Raw genomic sequence first — 22,110 nt, 5'->3', positions numbered from 1 at the left:
CAAATTGTGCAATTTTAATAAACAACATCTTTGAGGAAAAGTTGTGTGCCATTACTTTTTTCGTTTTCACTCGCATTTCAGCTAAAAATGATATTTATAACCATGCAGAGTACTTCTACACACCAGTAAGGGCACCTGCGGATTACAATTTGTTGAAAAACATTATTAACGAAATAAAAAGCAGTTCTGAACATACGCTCCACGCCAGCTGATGGCAGTATGCAGCATGAATGACGCAGAGGCTGTAAATGCAAAATACAGCCGAAGAAGACAATGTTGTTCTGGTTTTCAATACCGTTTTGTGTACACACTTGACCAAGTCGGGGTCATTAATCGAAATATTAACTTGTAAATAAAGCCCCTTAATTGCTAAGCTAAGTTTATTTTGATTCGTTGAACGTAAAACGATGGCAGCTGGTTCTGGACGTAATCCTCCACCCTTTCCCGATTCTGAGGACCAGGACGCGAGAGATGGAGACAGCGATGATGGAGAGGATATATTCACCGGCAATGTAAGTAGCTAAGTTAGCTGGCTAAGTTTGCTAGGCACCTGGTACCGTACTGCATTGACCTCTCCTTTAGTTTAACATTTTACAGGAGAACGTTTCCAAAATATTACCTCCACTTAGCACCTCTTAAGCGCAAACCCCATATAATCCTTAGCAATTTTGCAGGGAAATTCTTGCTGTGTGCAAGGTTAAGGTCAACTCTAAATGGAATTGAACTGAATTAACTGGGGGCTCAAGTCCAGTTCTCGGAATTTTAATTGGAGTTGAAATTGATACTGGTCTTGAGGATGTGCAATGGGAATTCAGTTGGATTATGAGGAAACAGAACCAATTTCCACTGAATTCCACAACGCGTTTCCTATTGTCTGAATAAATACATGACATTGAACATTGGGCCATCAAATAAAGTACATTTTGGGACCAGTTTAGACGTACGTAAGGTAATTTAGTGTTCAAGTCAATATAACAGTGAAAATCAATAAGGGTGCCAATTCAGGTGATAAGATTTTATTTACATTTTTAAAACATTTACTCGCATTGCATATCTGTTCATTTTGGCATTTTAGAAATTGCCAGAAAATATATTCGGATGCATTTGAGCACAAATGTTCATGGCTCCCTTTCGAACATCCCAAAAGCAGGAGGATTTGTGAAGAATTCCTTTGGGTTCGGTGCAGCTTCCTCTAATTCCAGTTCTTCCTCTAATTCCAGTTCTTTTTGCAAATTGACCCCAGCACTGTCTGCATAGTGAGGCAACTAGCAGTTATCAGAATCACGGGAATATTTTTACTTTTCTACCTCAGCTGCTCTGACACCACGAGTCACATTAATGGTCGTTCTGTAAGCTCAATAACATAGAGCTCAATGTCAAGTATTTAGACTGAAGCATTTTTTATGTTGAGTTTTGAGGTTTAACTTGCTATCCAGACAAATGAGAATTTCTGCCATCAGCAGAGAATCAAATGTGCATATATTTTATACCCACACCCTACTAATGAAGACTGGATTGGAATATGTTACTTTTTGCAGAATAAACCCATTCTGACCACATCAGCGCTGAAGCAGTCAACCCCAGACGAAAGGGAACTTTTCAGTGAGGAGGGATCATGCACTGCCGTTCAGAGTTCAGACAAAGGACCTCTGGACCTCAAACAGTCCGATCCCAAAGCAAACGGCGTAGATTCTGATGAAGAGCAAGATTTATTCTCAGGTACCTTGTCACAGTGAAAACTAGTTCAGTCAGTAACAGTAATGGTTGAATCCAGGCTGTACAGTGAACTTCTTATGTAATGGGCGTTAGTTGCTCAGATGGCTTGATACATGGTCCCCAGCAGATCTGGGTGATGTAAGCTATGCAGCGTGATGACCTGCAGACGTAGTATACTCTTGTTGACTTTTAGAGGCCACTGTGGAGCTGTCACTGGACTCAGACAGCAGAGAGGGAAATCAGGTGACAAGATCCTGCTTTTCAGAACCCAGCATGGCCCGCCTGCCCAACACAACCAGAAAGTCTATGGAAGAGGTACGAAACCAAGTTAATACAGAGGAGGGTCCATTTGGCTGTGTGGAACTAACATCACTGTTATTCTCTTAAAGACTGTTGAAATCCTGTCTAATTTGAAACAGGGAATAGAGGTTTTGAAAACAAATTGGACAAATGAACACTTGATTAAGTGTTTGATCTTTGTTTTGTTGTTGTTGTTGTTGTTTTATTAAATGTAGATGAAAGAGGAAGAGAGTGGAGACAAGTTTGAATTAAACATTGCCGTCACAAACCCTGAGAAAATGGGTAAGTCAAAATTCATGTACAGTCAAATCATTCTAAATTTTGGAAATCATTGTAAATGCAGACTGTATAAAGATCATTCTAAATGTAGCAGACTGTAGAAAGATCATTGTAAATGTAGCAGACTGTAGAAAGATCATTGTAAATGTAGCAGATTGTATGAAGATCATTGTAAATGTAGCAGACTGTATAAAGATCGTTCTAAACGTGCCAGACTGTATAAAGATCATTGTAAATGTAGCAGACTGTATGAAGATCATTGTAAATGTAGCAGACTGTATAAAGATTATTGTAAAAGTAGCAGACTGTTTAAAGATCATTGTAAATGTAGCAGACTGTTTAAAGATCGTTGTAAATGTAGCAGACTGTAGAAAGATCATTGTAAATGTAGCAGACTGTTTAAAGATCATTGTAAATGTAGCAGACTGTAGAAAGATCATTGTAAATGTAGCAGACTGTTTAAAGATCATTGTAAATGTAGCAGACTGTTTAAAGATCGTTGTAAATGTAGCAGACTGTAGAAAGATCATTGTAAATGTAGCAGACTGTTTAAAGATCATTGTAAATGTAGCAGACTGTAGAAAGATCATTGTAAATGTAGCAGACTGTTGAAAGATCATTGTAAATGTAGCAGACTGTTGAAAGATCATTGTAAATGTAGCAGACTGTTGAAAGATCATTGTAAATGTAGCAGACTGTATGAAGATCATTGTAAATGTAGCAGACTGTTGAAAGATCATTGTAAATGTAGCAGACTGTAGAAAGATTATTGTAAATGTAGCAGACTGTATGAAGATCATTTTAAATGTAGCAGACTGTAGAAAGATCATTGTAAATGTAGCAGACTGTATGAAGATCATTCTAAACGTGCCAGACTGGTGGCCTTGGTAAATGTTCAGTGTGGCCTGTTGTTTCTTTTTTTAATCATATACTGAACTACATTTTAATCTGTTTCTGAAAGTATTCATATGGGTGAATAGTTTTCGTAAGAAAGGTGATGGTTATAATCTCTTGTGTTGTATTTTGTAGGAGATGGTATGAATGCGTACATGACGTATAAAGTGTCTACTCAGGTATGTCCCAGTGCTGGTGCAACACATGCAATCTGACAGACACCTTTTTTTCCCAGGAGGAAGTTTGCTCTTGCTCATTAGGCTCCATAACCGACTCTGGTTCAGACCTCACTGCCCAAGTTCATAACTGACTCTGTTTCAGACCTCACTGCCCATGTTCATAACTGACTCTGTTTCAGACCTCACTGCCCATGTTCATAACTGACTCTGTTTCAGACCTCACTGCCCATGTTCATAACTGACTCTGTTTCAGACCTCACTGCCCTTGTTTTTAACTGACTCTGTTTCAGACCTCACTGCCCCTGTTTTTAACTGACTCTGTTTCAGACCTCACTGCCCCTGTTCATAACTGACTCTGTTTCAGACCTCACTGCCCATGTTCATAACTGACTCTGTTTCAGACCTCACTGCCCATGTTCATAACTGACTCTGTTTCAGACCTCACTGCCCATGTTCATAACTGACTCTGTTTCAGACCTCACTGCCCATGTTCATAACTGACTCTGTTTCAGACCTCACTGCCCATGTTCATAACTGACTCTGTTTCAGACCTCACTGCCCATGTTCATAACTGACTCTGTTTCAGACCTCACTGCCCATGTTCATAACTGACTCTGTTTCAGACCTCACTGCCCCTGTTTTTAACTGACTCTGTTTCAGACCTCACTGCCCATGTTCATAACTGACTCTGTTTCAGACCTCACTGCCCATGTTCATAACTGACTCTGTTTCAGACCTCACTGCCCATGTTCATAACTGGCTCTGTTTCAGACCTCACTGCCCATGTTCGTAACTGACTCTGTTTCAGACCTCACTGCCCATGTTCATAACTGACTCTGTTTCAGACCTCACTGCCCATGTTTATAACTGGCTCTGTTTCAGACCTCACTGCCCATGTTCAGGAGCAGGACTTTCTCTGTCAGGAGGAGGTTCAGTGATTTCCTGGGGCTTTACGAGAAGCTGTCTGCCAAACACACCCTACACGGCTACATCGTGCCTCCGCCCCCAGAGAAAAGTGTCGTAGGTAAGAGAGCTGCCCTCCCGTCCTGTTTATAAACTGTCTTAACGAAAGTCGTTATCGGCGTCCTCTCGGTATTCACACTGTTTGCTGTGTGTGTTTTGTTCTGAGGAATGACCAAAGTGAAGGTGGGTAAGGAAGACCTGTCGTCTGCTGCGTTTGTGGAGAGGCGTCGGGCGGCTCTGGAGAGGTGCGTCTCCCGCTCTGCTGCGTGGTCCAGTCTTCCACTGTGACCTTTTCCCCTCTGCTCTCTGACACCTGCAGGGTTTTATTCTGTTTGATTTACCGCCAGTCATTCCTCCTCTCAGTATATTGGCCGTTAGATTCTCAGAGTACTGTTCTGCTGTTTGCCTGGTCTGACAGAACTCTGCACAAAATTACATTCACATTGGGCAGGCATTTTATTGCCAAAGCGACTTACAGAAGAGCATGGTGAATAGGTTAGATATGACAGAATATTATATCTAACCTATATAATATTATACTATATCTAATAGGTTAGTTAGAATAATTGGTATAATAGAATATATAAAAGTATGTCTCAGTACTCTTGGGATGGACTGGACATGCAGAGAGACCAGCCAGGAGAGCATTTCAGTAGTCCAGACGAGGACTGACCAGCACCTGGACTAGAGACTGCATAGAGTGCTCTGACAGGAAAAAGCTCGATCTTCCTGATGTCGTAAAGAGTGTGTCTGCGTGATGGCGGGACCACCACGACATGATGAGCGAATGCTAGATTTTCGTTTTCTGTCACCGCAGGGTTTCTGACCTTGTGGGAGAGTCTTACCCTTGATGAACCTGTCCACGTTTTGCAGGATAGATTGTGTACTGAGACATGCTGATTCAAGCCTGTCAGCTGAGCTGGGCTCTTTTGTACTGTTATACTTTGGACCAAGGGAAATGTTAATGTAAATTGTTGTCAAGATCTGGTGATTTATTGTGCCAGAGGCGGCAGACAGATCAAGAAAGCTGAGGACAGATTACCTAGCAGCAGGTCTAGCCACTTGTAGGGCATTAGTGACTGTCCAGGGGGCCATCTCCATAGAGTGGCCATTTCTTAAAAACCTGGCTGTTTAGGATCTAGTGGGTTATTGTCATTATTAGAGATGGAGAAATATTTGGATAAAAACAAGCAGGTTCAAAATAACAGATACTGACTTTAGCTGTTTTCAGTGTTTTCAGCTGCATGAGAAACAACAGTGAGCAGTTTGCCTGGAACCCTGTGTGCTGTATTCATGAATGACGTTTTTCATTTTTTGTTCTCATATATACTGCATGTGGGTGGTCACGCAGGTACCTCCAGAGGGTCGTCTCCCACCCTTCATTGATTCAGGACCCCAATGTCCGGGAATTTCTGGAGAAAGATGAGGTGAAGCATAGATATTTTGCCTTGCAGTTCAGTTACCTTATTTACATTAAATACATTCTATGGAATGTCCAGTTACTTTGTTTACATTAAATACATTCTATGGAATGTCCAGTTTCTTTGTTTACATTAAATATATTCTATGGAATGTCCAGTTACATTATATATCATATACATTAAATGAAATGTTCAGTGACATTTTGTATATTATATACTTTCTGTGGAATACAGATGTTTATATTTCTTTGACTTATCCCAGTTTTATTTAGTCCTAATTTTCATACTACGGTTTAAAGACATTTGTTTGGTTAGAGTCATCATGTGAGTACAGATGGAAATGTTACTCTTTCTACTGATGTTTCAGCTTCCAAGGGCAGTGAACACTCAGGCCCTAAGTGGATCTGGCTTCCTGAAGATGATTAACAAAGCCTCAGACGCAGTCAATAAAATGTCCATCAAGATGAACGAGGCAGACAATGTATGACAAATCACTCCACTCCTGCACGTTTTTGTGTGCCTGTGTGTGTGTGTGTGTGAGTGTGTGAGTGTGTGTGTGTGTATGTGAGTGTGTGTGTGTGTATGTGTTCCTGTTCGTGTTTGTTCATGTCCATATGCCCGCGTGAGTTTGTGTGTGTGTGTTCGTTCATGTTCATATGCCCGTGTGTGTGTGTGTGTGTGTGTGTGTGTGTGCGCGTGCGTGCGTGCGTGTGTGCGTGTGTGTGTGTGTGTGTGTTTGTTCATGTTCATATGCCCGTGTGTGTGTGAGTTTGCGTGTGTGTGGGTGTGAGAGTGTTTGTGTGTGTGTGAGAGTGTTTGTGTTTGCGTGTGTGTGTGTGTGTGTGTGTGTGTGTGAGTTTGCGTGTGTGTGTGTGAGAGTGTTTGTGTGTGCGTGTGTGTGTGCGTGTGTGTGTGTGCGTGTGTGTGTGTGCGTGTGTGCGTGTGTGTGTGTGCGTGTGTGTGTGTGCGTGTGTGTGTGCATGTGTGTGTATGTGTGTGTGTGCGTGTGTGTGGGTGTGTGTGAGTGTTTGTGTTTGCGTGTGTTTGTGTGTGTGGGTGTGTTGTGATGGTGATAGTGTTGCCGCCTGTTTTTCGTGTTTCAGTGGTTTGAGAACAAGCTGTGTGTGTGTGCGTGTGTGTGTGTGTGTGTGAGAGAGAGTGTATGTGTGTGCGTGTGTGTGTGAGTGAGAGTGTTTGTGTTTGTGTTTGCGTGTGTATGTGTGTGTTTTTGCGTGTGTGTGTGTGTGTGTGGGTGTTGTGATGATGATAGTGACGGCACCTGTTTTTCGTGTTTCAGTGGTTTGAGAACAAGCTCTGTGTGTGTGAGAGTGTTTGTGTTTGCGTGTGTATGTGTGTGCGTGTATGTGTGTGTATGTGTGTGTGTGTGGGTATTGTGATGATGATAGTGACGGCACCTGTTTTTCGTGTTTCAGTGGTTTGAGAACAAGCTCTGTGTGTGTGAGAGTGTTTGTGTTTGCGTGTGTATGTGTGTGCGTGTATGTGTGTGTGTGTGTGTGTGTGTGGGTGTTGTGATGATGATAGTGATGGCACCTGTTTTTCGTGTTTCAGTGGTTTGAGAACAAGCTGCAGGAGGTAGAGAATGAGGAGCAGCAGCTGAGGAAACTTCACGCTGTCGTTGACTCTCTCGTCAACCACCGAAAGGGTGAGATAACCACACGCAGTTCACGAAAGGAGCACTTTACCCAGCTTTCTCAAGATTACAATAACCACTTTCATTAAACAATGCCATTGTTTGAGCCCTTCATTGTGCTAATACGTGTTGCTGACACTAGCCTTAAAATTTCCCAGTGATCCTGATGAAACAAGACACGCATGGATGTGTCACGATGGCCTTGCTCAGTTCCACAGCACAATCAGCTACACGTTTTAAGCCTTGTAATCCAGACGCGCTCTGTGCTGCGGTGTAGTCCTGATGTTTTTAGCCTCGTATCCAGACGCGCTCTGTGCTGCGCTGTAGTCCTGATGTTTTTAGCCTCGTATCCAGACGCGCTCTGTGCTGCGGTGTAGTCCTGATGTTTTTAGCCTCGTATCCAGACGCGTTGTGTGCTGCGGTGTAGTCCTGATGTTTTTAGCCTCGTATCCAGACGCGTTGTGTGCTGCGGCGTAGTCCTGATGTTTTTAGCCTTGTATCCAGACGCGTTGTGTGCTGCGCTGTAGTCCTGATGTTTTTAGCCTCGTATCCAGACGCGCTCTGTGCTGCGCTGTAGTCCTGATGTTTTTAGCCTCGTATCCAGACGCGCTCTGTGCTGCGGTGTAGTCCTGATGTTTTTAGCCTCGTATCCAGACGCGCTCTGTGCTGCGCTGTAGTCCTGATGTTTTTAGCCTCGTATCCAGACGCGCTCTGTGCTGCGGTGTAGTCCTGATGTTTTTAGCCTCGTATCCAGACGCGTTGTGTGCTGCGGTGTAGTCCTGATGTTTTTAGCCTCGTATCCAGACGCGTTGTGTGCTGCGGTGTAGTCCTGATGTTTTTAGCCTCGTATCCAGACGCGTTGTGTGCTGCGGTGTAGTCCTGATGTTTTTAGCCTCGTATCCAGACGCGCTCTGTGCTGCGGTGTAGTCCTGATGTTTTTAGCCCTGTATCCAGACGCGTTGTGTGCTGCGCTGTAGTCCTGATGTTTTTAGCCTCGTATCCAGACGCGCTCTGTGCTGCGCTGTAGTCCTGATGTTTTTAGCCTCGTATCCAGACGCGCTCTGTGCTGCGCTGTAGTCCTGATGTTTTTAGCCTCGTATCCAGACGCGCTCTGTGCTGCGGTGTAGTCCTGATGTTTTTAGCCTCGTATCCAGACGCGTTGTGTGCTGCGGTGTAGTCCTGATGTTTTTAGCCTCGTATCCAGACGCGTTGTGTGCTGCGGCGTAGTCCTGATGTTTTTAGCCTTGTATCCAGACGCGTTGTGTGCTGCGCTGTAGTCCTGATGTTTTTAGCCTCGTATCCAGACGCGCTCTGTGCTGCGCTGTAGTCCTGATGTTTTTAGCCTCGTATCCAGACGCGCTCTGTGCTGCGGTGTAGTCCTGATGTTTTTAGCCTCGTATCCAGACGCGCTCTGTGCTGCGGTGTAGTCCTGATGTTTTTAGCCTCGTATCCAGACGCGCTCTGTGCTGCGGTGTAGTCCTGATGTTTTTAGCCTCGTATCCAGACGCGTTGTGTGCTGCGGTGTAGTCCTGATGTTTTTAGCCTCGTATCCAGACGCGCTCTGTGCTGCGGTGTAGTCCTGATGTTTTTAGCCTCGTATCCAGACGCGCTCTGTGCTGCGGTGTAGTCCTGATGTTTTTAGCCTCGTATCCAGACGCGCTCTGTGCTGCGGTGTAGTCCTGATGTTTTTAGCCTCGTATCCAGACGCGCTCTGTGCTGCGGTGTAGTCCTGATGTTTTTAGCCCTGTATCCAGACGCGCTCTGTGCTGCGGTGTAGTCCTGATGTTTTTAGCCTCGTATCCAGACGCGCTCTGTGCTGCGGTGTAGTCCTGATGTTTTTAGCCTTGTATCCAGACGCGCTCTGTGCTGCGGTGTAGTCCTGATGTTTTTAGCCTCGTATCCAGACGCGCTCTGTGCTGCGGTGTAGTCCTGATGTTTTTAGCCTCGTATCCAGACGCGCTCTGTGCTGCGGTGTAGTCCTGATGTTTTTAGCCTCGTATCCAGACGCGCTCTGTGCTGCGGTGTAGTCCTGATGTTTTTAGCCTCGTATCCAGACGCGCTCTGTGCTGCGGTGTAGTCCTGATGTTTTTAGCCCTGTATCCAGACGCGCTCTGTGCTGCGGTGTAGTCCTGATGTTTTTAGCCTCGTATCCAGACGCGTTGTGTGCTGCGGTGTAGTCCTGATGTTTTTAGCCTCGTATCCAGACGCGCTCTGTGCTGCGCTGTAGTCCTGATGTTTTTAGCCTCGTATCCAGACGCGCTCTGTGCTGCGCTGTAGTCCTGATGTTTTTAGCCTCGTATCCAGACGCGCTCTGTGCTGCGGTGTAGTCCTGATGTTTTTAGCCTCGTATCCAGACGCGTTGTGTGCTGCGGTGTAGTCCTGATGTTTTTAGCCCTGTATCCAGACGCGCTCTGTGCTGCGGTGTAGTCCTGATGTTTTTAGCCTCGTATCCAGACGCGCTCTGTGCTGCGGTGTAGTCCTGATGTTTTTAGCCTCGTATCCAGACGCGCTCTGTGCTGCGGTGTAGTCCTGATGTTTTTAGCCTCGTATCCAGACGCGCTCTGTGTGCTGATGTGGCATCGTCTGTGTTGTGTTGTCATTCAGAGCTCTGTGGGAGCACGGCGTTCTTTGCGAAGAGCGTGGCAATGCTGGGCAGTTCTGAGGATAACACAGCTCTGTCCAGAGCCCTGTCCCAGCTGGCAGAGGTGGAAGACAAAATGGAACAGCTTCACCAAGAACAGGCCTGCAGCGACTTCTTCATCTTCGCGGAGCTCCTGGCCGACTACGTCCGTCTCCTGGGCGCCGTGCGGGTACGAGGGAAAACGTTTTTGTTTTTTTTTTTGTCAGACAATGGTAGCTCACAAATGTTCCTGTTGATTCAGAGTGAGACTGAATGGATAAACCGGCGGCAGACATCTGTGTTTGTGTGATGGGCAAGAAATAAAAAGCATCTACATACTCCTGTTTGCTGCTACTCCTAGTCCCTACAGTTTGTGTAACTGTTAACACTGAATTTTCCTGTTTACTGCAAATGAATATTGGCCCCAAACATTGGCTTAGGTTTAAAGCAGGTTTTCCGTGACTGAGGCCTATATGAGTGTAGTGGATAATACAGAATAAAACAGTGTCAGTTGGGCTGTACGTGTTGAGGACTGGTTCTCTGCTGGTTCTTGTAGAACTGTGTTGTGTTGAGGACTGGTTCTCTGTGGGTTCTTGTAGAACTGTTTTGAGCAGCGTATGAAGACCTGGCAGAAGTGGCAGGACGCCCAGATCACACTGCAGAGGAAACGAGAGACAGAGGCCAAACTGCTGTGGGCCAGCAAACCAGACAAGTTACAACAGGCGAAAGACGAGATCTCCGAGGTACTCTCCGTTCTGCACTGTTCATACCACCATGTATGACAGACAAAAGAAAAAAAGAAACATTAAATTGTCCAAAGGTGCAATATGTCTTCTGTCTTTATGACCTGTTCAGCTACCATCAGCGCTAGCTGGATTTTCCATCATTGCTGTTGCTGTATCTGTTGAAATGTTATTTTAATGCACAGTGGAGGACATGGGTTATAGTCTCGTTGAAACTGATTTGCTGAGTCAGGCAAAGTTTTTTGGACTGCCAGACTGCACATTCGATGATGTTCCCAGAATGCTTTTTTATTTTAGATTGGCGAGATGCCTGAGTGCTTCCATATGCTCATTCTTCAAACCTGGAAGAGAACACTGAACACTGAGCCTAGATGTGTTAGACGACGTGTTGATACCTTGTTCTGTGGTAGCACAGTGAGTCTCTGTTAAAGTCTGGTAATGCTTTTATCTGTCCCCAGTGGGAGGCGAAGGTGACTCAGTATGAGAGAGAATTTGAGAGGATCAGCGTGACCGTCCGTAAGGAGGTGCACAGATTTGAGGTAAGGCCTGTGGACTCTGCGGGAATGTCGGAACAGCGTTAGTGGGAGGACTGGGAATGGGAATGGGAAAGAGAATGGGAAAAGTGTCTGTTGCACAGTGATCTTCATAACTCATCAGATCTCAGTGCAGCTGACTACTGCTTAATCTCTCACACACAGAAAGAGAAGGCCAGAGATTTCAAACAGAGCATCATTAAATACCTGGAGTGTCTTCTACGCTCACAGCAGCGGGTATGTTCAGAGACTGTGTGTGTGTGTGTGTCTGTGTGTGTCTGTGTGTGTGTGTAGCTCTCTGTGTGTGTATGTAACTGTGTGTGTGTGTAACTCTCTGTGTGTGTGTGTGTGTGTGTGTGTGTGTGTGTGTGTGTGTGTAACTGTGTCTGTGTCTGTGTGTGTGTAACTGTGTGTGTCTGTGTGTGTGTGTGTGTTTAAGTCAGAGTATGTGCAGATGCTTTGTCTCGTTTATTGTCTCGTGTATTGTCTCGTTTATTGTGTGCTTTTTCTCTCATCCAGGTTGTGAAATGTTGGGAGGCGTTCCTACCTGAGGCTAAAGCGATTTCGTAACGACGAGCAGCGTTAAGACAAGAGGAGGAAAATGCACTTTTTACACATTCTAACTCCACGTCGCCCGAACAGGGGGAACGGACAATCCAACCATCTTATCCACACAATAGCGTTACTCAACCGAAGAGGTGTTTAGAGTTTCATGTCTGGTCTGTCGCTGCGCTCTGCCATGATAATGTCTTTTTCCTTTTTTCTTTTTTTTTTGTCTTGTTTTGCTGTGTGTTCTTACTGAGATTTTGCGATGCTGACATATAAATGTTCCGCTGGTGCAGTCGGTGGATATATGGAAAGCGATTCTGACGCCTGTAGCATTACAGCGTGAGCGGCCGACGCGCACAGGATGGGTCTCTAAGGTCGCGACCTCTCTCCGTCCTCTAGGCCGTTTACACAACGACAGGACCATGGAGTTTAGGTTTACGAAAATAAAAGAGTCAGTGTTCAGGTTCGAGGCCAGGCGTTTTCACTTGTGTCTAAAGCTCTCAGTGTTCTTTACGTGTATGACAAATGCACTTCTCACATTTGAACTGTGCTTTTCAGTTCCACGGAGATTACGCTCTGTCTTTCTAAGCAGTTCCTCTTCCACTAGGAGAGACACTGCCTTGAGCAATGTGAAAGACCAACCACATCCTTATCTGTGAGGCCCTGACGATGTCATGTCATGCACTGTAATGAGAAGATTATGAAGAGAAACTGACTCCATTTCAAGTGTTCTGTGTTGGTATGCACTACGTTTCTGGAAAGCAGTACATTATTTTGTTAGTGTAACATGTCTCCTAAATAATTGTATTTTTGGTACAATTTTTGTTTTCCCTGGTCCTATGATACAGTTTTTTCAGGATCTTGTATTGTTACATGTGATAAAATTAATTCCAGGATTATGATGCTTTGATACCAGTGTAGTAAGCTTTTTTTGTAATTAAATAAGTACAGTACAGTCTGAAAGCTTTAAAAAAAATGAGGTTTTGTTTTTTATTTCACAACTGATTTCTTCATGGGAAAAATAACAAGTGCACATTTTGAACAGGTGAAAATACTTAATTGTATCCTAAACCGCTAACAGACTCATTTTATTCACGATTCTATAGCAACATCTGGAGCATTAGATTAGCCTGAACACAATGTTTGTTACAGTGAAATTCAAGTAGTTGTTTGTCAAACAGCGACAATCTGCATTTTAAGGCCTGAGCACATAAGACACTTTTGTTGTTGTTGTTGTTGTTGTTAAATGAAACATCTCACTATTCGAGACAAAGAAAGCCTACTAAAATATTGAAGTGTACAATTTAAAACAATCTTACATCACCACACTGTTTAGGTCAGTGTTTCACTGAATGATCTGGATTATTCACGTTCCCTTCTACACATTCTACCACCAACTTTTCTTTTGTAATGAGAGTCAGACTCACAGTTTGCTCAGACTTCTGTGAATGATCATAATTTACGTTTTGAAATTAAAAAAATAAAAAAAAAATCTCATACATATATATTCCAGTAAACAGTGTAATGTGAGATTAGAACAAAACGTGAAAAATGGAAACGTATAAATTTGATCCCTTATTCTCAGAAGACTGGGCCTGCTGGTGTTGTTGTTTTTGTTTTATTTAGAATATTGTGATCAGGTGTATTTTTTATCATTTGTATGTACCCTACAACCCTTAAAGTGCAGAAGCTGAGACAGATGTGAGTAGTGTAGAAATAACCAGCCTGACGTGTGTCTGACACGACAGACGATAAGGTCCCCAACCTGGAGGAGAAAAGGGAGTTGATCTGTAAATCAGTGTCAGGATTTGCATCTGCTGCTTCAGCAACGCGAGAAGCAAGCCGCGTGACGGTACTGCGTTCAGCGGCGGACTTGGAACATTGCTCTAGAGGAAAACACTCGGTCATGCTCAGACCTCGTGGCTGAGGCTCAATCGGTTCATCAGTAATGCTACGAGCAAAAAAAACAAAACAAAACAAAAAACACACATACAAACCATGTTAAAAAAAAAAAACAACCCTCTGCCCACAGGCTGCACAGCACAGTTAATTAGAGATTTACTGTAAAAATCACTCACACCAAAACCCATAAAACCTCATTTTCACCTCGGTGGGATGTGTGTGCTTATTCCTGTTTTGTCACACGCTGGTGTCTGAGTGCTCTAAGGCAATTACCAAATCACAAGCTGGTGTAATTATGGACAGACCAGCCCAAACCAATCATAAACCATTGTCATGTTTGTTTGTTTTTTTGTATAACACTGACAGATAAACTCGTGTTGTTTTTTTTTTTGTTTTTTTTCTCATAAGTAAGTCAAGGTTGGCACTGATGCTGGTCTGAGCGCCTCACAGCTGATGGTCCTTTGGCAGGAGGATTACAGGTCCTCCTCACTGTCCCACGCCTCCTCTTTACGGAGGAGTTGGTACGACTGTCAGGAGTGATCATCCGCCTCGTTAATGACGTGACTGTACCCGTGGACGGGGTCTCTCTGTCGACACAGCACCGTGAAGAGGAGAATCACGAGGACGAAGAGCAGAGAGCCGCATACAGCCAGCCCGATTATGACCTCTGAACAACACACACCACAGAGAGAGTTAAAAAAAAGAGAAAGCGAACACACCTGTTACCGTCAAGATACTGTTTCCCAAGTGCTCTGTATTGTGAAAGTGTACATACCAGATTAGATCAGTAATTGCTCAATGGATCTTAAAGCCTGAACAGTGGTTTCAAAGACATATCAGCAGTAACAGTATTCAGGTCAAGTATGTGCTAAAACTTCATACAGTCCACAAATGGGGACAGGTTGAGATATGTAACTGTAGCCTGAGAATATATACACACCTGAGAATACACACACACACACACACACACACATATATATATATACATATATATACACACACACACACACACACACACACATATATATATATATATATATATATTTCAGTACACTGTTATACATGTCAAAATTATTAGTAAGTGCGAAGTTAAGTGTTCTATTGTTGAAGTTTATGGATTGTCTTATCTTGATTAGATAAAGTTTATTTTGACACGTGTTTACTATACTCCTACATGGTTGGCTGATGTTGCAGCTCGTGCGAGCCCCTGAGCTAGAGAGTAGGGACAGAGGGAACGAGAGGTGCGTTTGAGATTTTTCGTGTGTCCAAAAGTACTTAATGTTTGTGTACAATAATGTGTACGTTTCTCATGATTATCTACACAATAATCGTGAGGAATAGTTTGTACGTTGTTTCCTCTGGTAAAGAGGTTGAGGAGTCCTTATACTGAGTTGGTAAGTATTTTCACAAGTGTACCAAGCTAATAGATTAGCAAATTGGTTTCGCTACACTGACAAGGTGAACGAACATTCATTTGCCTTTTCGGAAGCACGTATTCATACCACTGGCTCGAGTTTCACCGTTTCTGATTTAAAAAGTAAAATACTTAATCAGCTTAGGGCTACCCGACAGATACGCGAAGTTCCACTGGCACCGCGAGATTGGAAGAGACAACGGAGACGCCGCGATATCTTCGCTCGACGACATGCGCTAACAGTTGTGAGGAGAGTAAAAACACGAAAGGGCACTATAGAGGTAACGTCCATTAGCACGGTATGTATGTATGTACCCGCTGAAGGATTTCGAAGTTGCTATGGCAATTTAACTTTTGAGAATATGGTTAAAAAAAAAAAAATTAAGATTGTGTGCAAAACTGGGGAGAGGAAGATCGATTTTTAATGAAGTTCTGTTTTGTTTTAATATTTCTTCAGTGAATACTTGGGAACTATTATTTCTGAATCTGAGATCAGTGCTTGTAATCATTCTTGTGTTGAAGTTCTCCGTCCGAGATAACATAGTCTTGCCTGTACTGCTCGATATTATATGTACAGATATGATGAGGAGACTCAACATAATCAACATTAAGAGTATTACAGGAACAGAAAAGGGGATTTAAGGCTTGAAAAGCACCCAGGGCCCTGCCAATACCATGCACATCAGAGGCAGGTTTACATACTGCCTACATAATGTAAAGATTAAACGTGTTAATTTAGTCAAACCTCTGAAAGAGTGAGATGGTTTATACCTTTGTCCTTTACATTGATGTCCAGCTGGCATTCTTTCTCCCAGTCCACTGGAATGACTGACTTGGTGAGTGTGATAAAATCCTGCAGGGGGCAGTAGAGCTCACAGCCAGGAAGGGTTAGCTGGTAGGGGTCTCTCGTGCTATCGTTGCGGTAGAACATGGCCACTGAGAAGGACCTAATGGAGCAGAGAGTACATGAGAACGCAGAGAAGATGGCCCCTGCACACTGGACAGTGGTTTAAAGCAGGGGTTCTCAAACTTTTTGGGGCCAGGGACCCCTTTACAGGGGAGAAATTTTTTCCTAAGACCCCCTCATAATCGTGACAGAGATTAAGCATATGTGTACTACCATTTGTACTCATAGATGCCACTGGATCTGTTTGTATTCTAAAACTTTTCAGCCTAAATACTTCAGACCTGTTTCATAGGGATAAACAGAAACACAGTTCAATTTGAATCGTGGTAAAACCACTTATATACCTTAATCAAGGGGCATTTTATTCAAATTGCATTTGGACTCAACTTGACAGCATTTAAACTTTTCAAGTAATTGATCTTAAAGGCTTTCAGAAAATGGACAGTAGCAAGACTGGCATAGTCCTAGTAAACCGATAAACAGGGTTTCTATTGGCCGAGAGTTAACATGGGTGGGAGTAATGGACACAATATGCTTGTTTTATTGGCACAAATGGACCCCATATGCATTTTCTTCGATACAGCACAATTTTATAATCTATAGCAAATTAGTTCGCTATGGGTCGTAGGCCCCACTCTGAGAACCACTGGTTTAAAGTGTTTGCTGAGGGACCCTATCCAAGGTCACTCTGATGAACAGAGCTGCATCAGTTAGAGATGAGTCATTACATATTCACGTCTACAGAGGTGAGAGATGCCAGATCATGACATTCACATGATGACAACATTTAAACTGTAAGGACGAAGTCATTCAGATGAATGAAGCTGATCAGGTATGAAACACACAGGAATATGTACAGGGCAGACCTGAAACACTGTTGACAGCGACTCACCCATTCTCCTCCTTGTAAAGCTCAAATATATGGCAGGATGCGTACGGGGGCTGTAATCCGTTAAAGACATTGAGCGCCTCCTGCAGGGCAACTACGGTAGTGTCATGCTGTACAAGGAAAACCATGGCATTACCAAGACCATTTAACACATCACAGTCACTGAAAAATGAATCCTCCCCCATTCAAACCCAGTGTCCATATCAGAAAAAAAAACTAAACAATTTTCATTGTTCTTGTATCAGAGAAGTTCATTCAAAACTGAAATTAGGCCTTGTCACATAAGCCAGGGTGTGAACCATGTCACTTTGCCTCGTCCACCAGAGGGAAACATTCAGCTCTTAGAAGAGTAACCACTGGCCCAGGTCCAGTATATATAGGAGTGTGTCTGTGTTTGCTGGGACAGGTGTGTCCTGGGCATGACTCGGGCATCTTACCGCAGAATACACAATCATCTTCAGCGGCCCCTGACAGTCCGGCTTAGCAACCGCTGACATGTTTTTCAATATCTGATCCAGCAGGAGACCTGAGAGAGAGAGAAAAAACATATTCAGTGCTCTATGCTGCTGACCCAAGGCCTGTGCAATCCATGCAATTCTGACCTAAGAGTGTACAGTAAAAAAAAAAAAAAACTCTGTATGTGACAGCGGAACGCTCCTGAGAAATGTAACACTTCAGTGGAGTGTGGTGTGAATCCCTAATAAAGGCAAAGGCATCATGACAAAACCATTCTGCTCCAGCAAGACGTCTCCAGCAAGAACTTTCTCTCACAGGATCCATAAACGCGTTACACAGATGCAAATCCGGTTTGACCTCAGTTTGCTTTGCATGGACAGACACCAAATGCAACTGTCCCTTAGTAACATGCACCCATTACTCTGATAACCACACCAAACCAACAAAGGCCACTCAGAGAACCATTCACACTGTTATTTCAACAGCACCAATTCACTATATCAATACTGCTGGGAGTATTAGCGGTGTAAACAAACATTATTCAGAAGGCTTGTGTTTGCGTTGTATTTTACATGACCAATATTTAAAAATCATGGAGATTCAACTTAGTTACAGTTTGCAGTAAGCAAACCCATTGCTTGCAAACAGAGACAGCACAGTTGGCCCTGCTGAAAAAAAAAGGTTTCCATCCTGCTATAAAGATAGACAGACCAAAATACTGCCTCATCCTGCTACCCATGAGCACGAATAACAATGATCAACCAGATTATAAATGGTTGGCAGCGCATCTTTGTTTTGTTTCACCATGTTCATATTACAAAAAAGAAAAAAAAAGAAAACGTTCACATGGGACTTGCGTGAGTTGCCATCCACTAAAACCTGAGTCAGCGTGAGACGCATGAGGATGTGTGGATGACCCTGAAGTTTAAAGAGATCAAAGGTCCAAAGCAAAAAAACGCTTACCTCCCTGTAGCCGACATTTCTCCTCTCTCTTATAAACTCCAAACATGATTTGAAAGCCAAAGTTTTTCAGTATCCCCAGCTTCTTCGTCACCTCAGAGGTCACCCACTTAGGCAGGGTCATATTGTGCTTCGACTAGAGAAGAAGGCACAGAGAGAGAGAGAGAGAGAATAAGGTGAATTTCAGCTTTGCATCATGGATTCTACTTTAGGCAGGTTAATCGAATTGACAGTAATGCTGTTAAAAATGCCGAGACGTCATCTGTGAACTCTCCAGGTTTCTGTTGGCACAAAACCACCGGGGATTGTTCTGGGTGACTGTTCTTTAAGGCCGCGCCAGAGTCCTTATGACACTGCAGCCCTGCCTGAGTGTATACATATATATGTGTCAAATACCAACAAGACAAACCACAGTCACAAGATCCCACATCACTCCAGAGTCACGAGAGACAGTCAAAGCCTCAGCCTTCATGGCTTCTGCAATTTCACTTTCACAGTCTGATACAAAACCTGCTTTTACACATCTCCTTTCATAATGAGAGGGCATTAGGAGAGGCGCAAGGTCCATCTGGGGGAAGTAAAATCTTTCTGCTCTCTGCCTGGACTCTTCTGACCGCGAAAATCAAGTTATGAAAAGCTAACAGTAAAGCCCAAATTCTGACACACATACAACACAAAAACCAAACACACACTTGGCTGTGTGAAGACTGAATGAATCCTGCTAAAAGACTGACCCACGAAAGAGAACAAAGTTCAGACAAGTGATCGAGGTTAAGGACGACCACCGAGTAGGCACAGGAATGTGGGAATACAAAAGGACCATTAAACAGACAGACAGGGAAGATACTACTTCCTCCTGCAAAACGGTTTTCTCAGCTCTTTTTGAGTTGAGACAAATATTAAATTCCAGGAAACATGACACAGACTGAGCGGATCACGTGATGTAGCATTAAGCTGTTGCTTACCTCGCAGAAGAGTGTGTCATGCACACTCCAGATTGACTCAATGCTAGCGTTCTCCAGGCCTGTTTCATTCCTCACCATCTCCAGAAAATCCTGTTACAGATGGTGAAACACATCAGTCACTGGATCACTGTATGCACAATGTTACTAGACTGATAACAGAGGGCAGGACCTACTTTATACGTCTCTGTCATGTTGAGGAATATGCCAGTGTACTCGGTCTCATTCATAAGAGCTTTGTAACGAGGGCAGCCATCCAGAGGGAATGACAGCAGCTGAAACACACGAAAGGAAAACGAGAAGATCAGAAACTACTAGACTGTAATAAAGTATCATACAGGTATTCAACCTGACCATGTGGATTCTTAAAAAAAGCCCAAATGAAACATTTAGACATGTGAAACTAAACCCATAGAGATGTTTGTCCTGAGAGCACGGTGGAAGTTTGTTGCCGTGTACTGCTCCTCACGCGACTCTTACCCTCTCGTCTTCCTGAGGAACCGTGTGGACAGGGATCGGTTGCCATTTCAGACTCGGGTCAAAGACCTGCGAGCCGTGAGGAGGGTACAGGCCGGCCAGGTTTGATTCAGCACTCATCAAGGTACGGTCATAATCTGTGCTCCGCACAGAAATCTAAAGGTAGAGGTATGGTGCGTATTAAAACATGCACAGTAAACACATGACAACTGAACAAAGCACTGTGGAAAATCAATCTTGTGACCAAATGCTATTACTTTACTAATGCACGGAAGTCTGAGTAGATTATGAATGTTAAATTACAAACAGTAGCACTAGGAGACAGCATATGTACATACTCCAAAGCATGCAGTGACATTAAACACACATTTTCATTTTCTATCGGCTCTGTCTGATGGATCTCAGTGGTTGTCTAAACCTCTGTCTTCTAGCAACTCCTAGTGAAATGTGATATTAGGCCTCAGTGGTTAAGACAGTCTGTCCAGGGACAGGAGACAGACCTCACTGCGGTTGTAGGTTTCACTGAGAAATCCTTTGTAACGTTCCCGCAACATCTTTCCCAGCTCAAAGTGCTGCCTCATCCCCTCCTGAGAAAAACATAAAAACAGGACACTGATGATAGAGAGACAACAGGAACACACACAACACACACACACACAAATACACAACACACACACACACACACACACCTGTGCCAGCAACAGCAGCTCACCACACACTTAACCCTCCATCATACTGAGCCCGAAGCCACTGAGGCTGAGGGCCTGCAGGTGTATCACAGAGAGAACTAAGGATGCCAGATGACCACACAATGCCTAAATACTGCAACATGTACCAGACTCCAAAACACTGTTTTAAATGTCAAAACTGTTGTGCAGCTCAGTAGCTGTACTGTTAATCTTTCAGCAAGAGGGAGCAGAGGTGGGGGGAGGCAGGATGTGATACTACGTGGGGAAAGTTCGTGGGAATGGATGAAGGGCTATGGATAGCAGTGCTTTAAAACTGTGAGGTAGCCTAGTACCTGAGAGAGCTGTCCAAAGCCCTGGGGCCAAGCATTCTCCTGATAGGGATCTTTAGGGTACGCCTTGACTGGAGACCGGTCGCCGTGACGATAGAGCTACGAACAAAGAAAGGCAAAGACTCCATCAGCCTTTGGGAGTATTTACATAACAGTGAACATTAAAGCATGCACACGACCTTTCACTGACCTGTCTTTAGGAACGTGTGTGTTCATTAATGTTGAATCATATGTCTTTACCAAAAAGCTCTCCAGGAAAGAGCTTAATAATAAGTTCATCTATAGCTCAACATGCTGAGAAAAGAACAGGTTTAATCTGACCGCTCAGGGATGTCAAACACACAGCCAGAGACGAATGCTCTTGTGACATTAGCAGTTGACCCAGAGTGCATTTCTCACACTCCGCTCTGTACACACCTCTCTGTCGAAACAGTCCTCTCAGGTAATGACACACGTTCTGTCTCTCTGATCTCTTTCAGCATACATTTTCTTAAACCAACACGAAAGACATTAACATCGCCTGGAAGAGTTTTGAGGACGGACTCCTAATTTATTTTAGTCTTAAACATTAAAGCAGATAAACTACTGATTGTACAGAGGTAACCTTTTCATGCAAAGCTTAGTTACATAAAGCTTCTTGGAAGAAGACAGAGACACATTAATGCACCTGGGCTAAAGGTTAACATGTCTGCAGTGAAGGACGAAACCTTTTGTAATAACACTTATTATACATTCTGCTGAAATCTATAGTCCTGATTTCTAACATGCGATCAAGAGTGTTATACTCCATACAACACACATTAAACGCAATGACGCTACCGACAGTATTTCAAAGAACTCCACGCTTAACATGTGTCAGAGCGAGGCAACATACGGAAATAAGACTAACGAAAACATACCCTTCTGTTTACAACAATGATATGCCCTACATACACTTAGGCCTACATGCCAACCATTTAGAGAAAATAGTATCAGTAAGCTAGCCTTTTACAAGCAGATAGACATGTCATATTAACCAAATCAGAGTTAAGTATATAGAAAGCAATCTCCGCCTTTTGGAGAGTTTCAAAGAGAAGTGATAATAGCTAAGTCTGCTAGTGACCTGACTTGAATCCATGGTACGGGTCAATATTTGTGGATAACAACTTCTACAACTAGCTACTTCTGCAGTTTAACTGGGGTTGGTGATTTTTTGCACTCCACTACTTACAAAGACGTATATTAAAAGAAAAAACTTTATCAGTTATTAATTTAAGCATGGTAGCCACGTAAGCTAA

The 22,110-nt window shown here is 43.5% G+C and overlaps 2 protein-coding genes across 2 annotated transcripts in view; one reads left to right on the top strand and one right to left on the bottom strand.

Moving 5' to 3' along the window:
• Window positions 1-401: 401 nt before the first annotated feature.
• snx1b (sorting nexin 1b) lies at window positions 402-11,869 on the top strand. The gene is made up of 15 exons (XM_030765938.1): window positions 402-512; window positions 1,539-1,719; window positions 1,910-2,031; window positions 2,232-2,298; window positions 3,325-3,368; window positions 4,251-4,392; window positions 4,498-4,576; window positions 5,683-5,758; window positions 6,120-6,233; window positions 7,322-7,415; window positions 10,008-10,213; window positions 10,623-10,766; window positions 11,225-11,305; window positions 11,465-11,536; window positions 11,819-11,869. The coding sequence occupies exons 1-15, from the start codon at window positions 408-410 to the stop codon at window positions 11,867-11,869; spliced, it is 1,578 nt and encodes a 525-aa protein (XP_030621798.1). The 5' UTR covers window positions 402-407.
• Window positions 11,870-12,813: 944 nt separating this feature from the next.
• Window positions 12,814-22,110, bottom strand: part of acp2 (acid phosphatase 2, lysosomal) — a 9,460-nt gene continuing 163 nt past the window's right edge. Inside the window, exons 2-11 of the mRNA XM_030765928.1 lie at window positions 20,837-20,932; window positions 20,316-20,402; window positions 19,819-19,971; window positions 19,515-19,613; window positions 19,342-19,431; window positions 18,380-18,512; window positions 17,398-17,486; window positions 16,964-17,070; window positions 15,936-16,111; window positions 12,814-14,417 (exon numbers count right to left, since the gene is read on the bottom strand). Coding sequence (XP_030621788.1) covers window positions 14,281-14,417; window positions 15,936-16,111; window positions 16,964-17,070; window positions 17,398-17,486; window positions 18,380-18,512; window positions 19,342-19,431; window positions 19,515-19,613; window positions 19,819-19,971; window positions 20,316-20,402; window positions 20,837-20,932 — 1,167 coding nt within the window. The 3' untranslated portion in view covers window positions 12,814-14,280. The remainder of the gene's footprint in view (window positions 14,418-15,935; window positions 16,112-16,963; window positions 17,071-17,397; window positions 17,487-18,379; window positions 18,513-19,341; window positions 19,432-19,514; window positions 19,614-19,818; window positions 19,972-20,315; window positions 20,403-20,836; window positions 20,933-22,110) is intronic.

This window comes from Chanos chanos, chromosome 2 (assembly GCF_902362185.1).
Source record: "Chanos chanos chromosome 2, fChaCha1.1, whole genome shotgun sequence".
NCBI classification, from domain to species: Eukaryota; Metazoa; Chordata; class Actinopteri; order Gonorynchiformes; family Chanidae; genus Chanos; species Chanos chanos.
Note: the sequence above shows the minus strand (reverse complement) of the source record. Positions and strands in the feature narration are given on the sequence as shown.

Bases quoted from the DNA above. Each gene is read 5' to 3' on its own strand.
- snx1b (XM_030765938.1), top strand. From the start codon at position 408: ATGGCAGCTGGTTCTGGACGTAATCCTCCACCCTTTCCCGATTCTGAG. The intron at 1,720-1,909 runs GTACCTTGTCAC...GTTGACTTTTAG, and splicing joins AGAGCAAGATTTATTCTCAG to AGGCCACTGTGGAGCTGTCA. The intron at 10,214-10,622 runs GTACGAGGGAAA...GGGTTCTTGTAG, and splicing joins GTCTCCTGGGCGCCGTGCGG to AACTGTTTTGAGCAGCGTAT.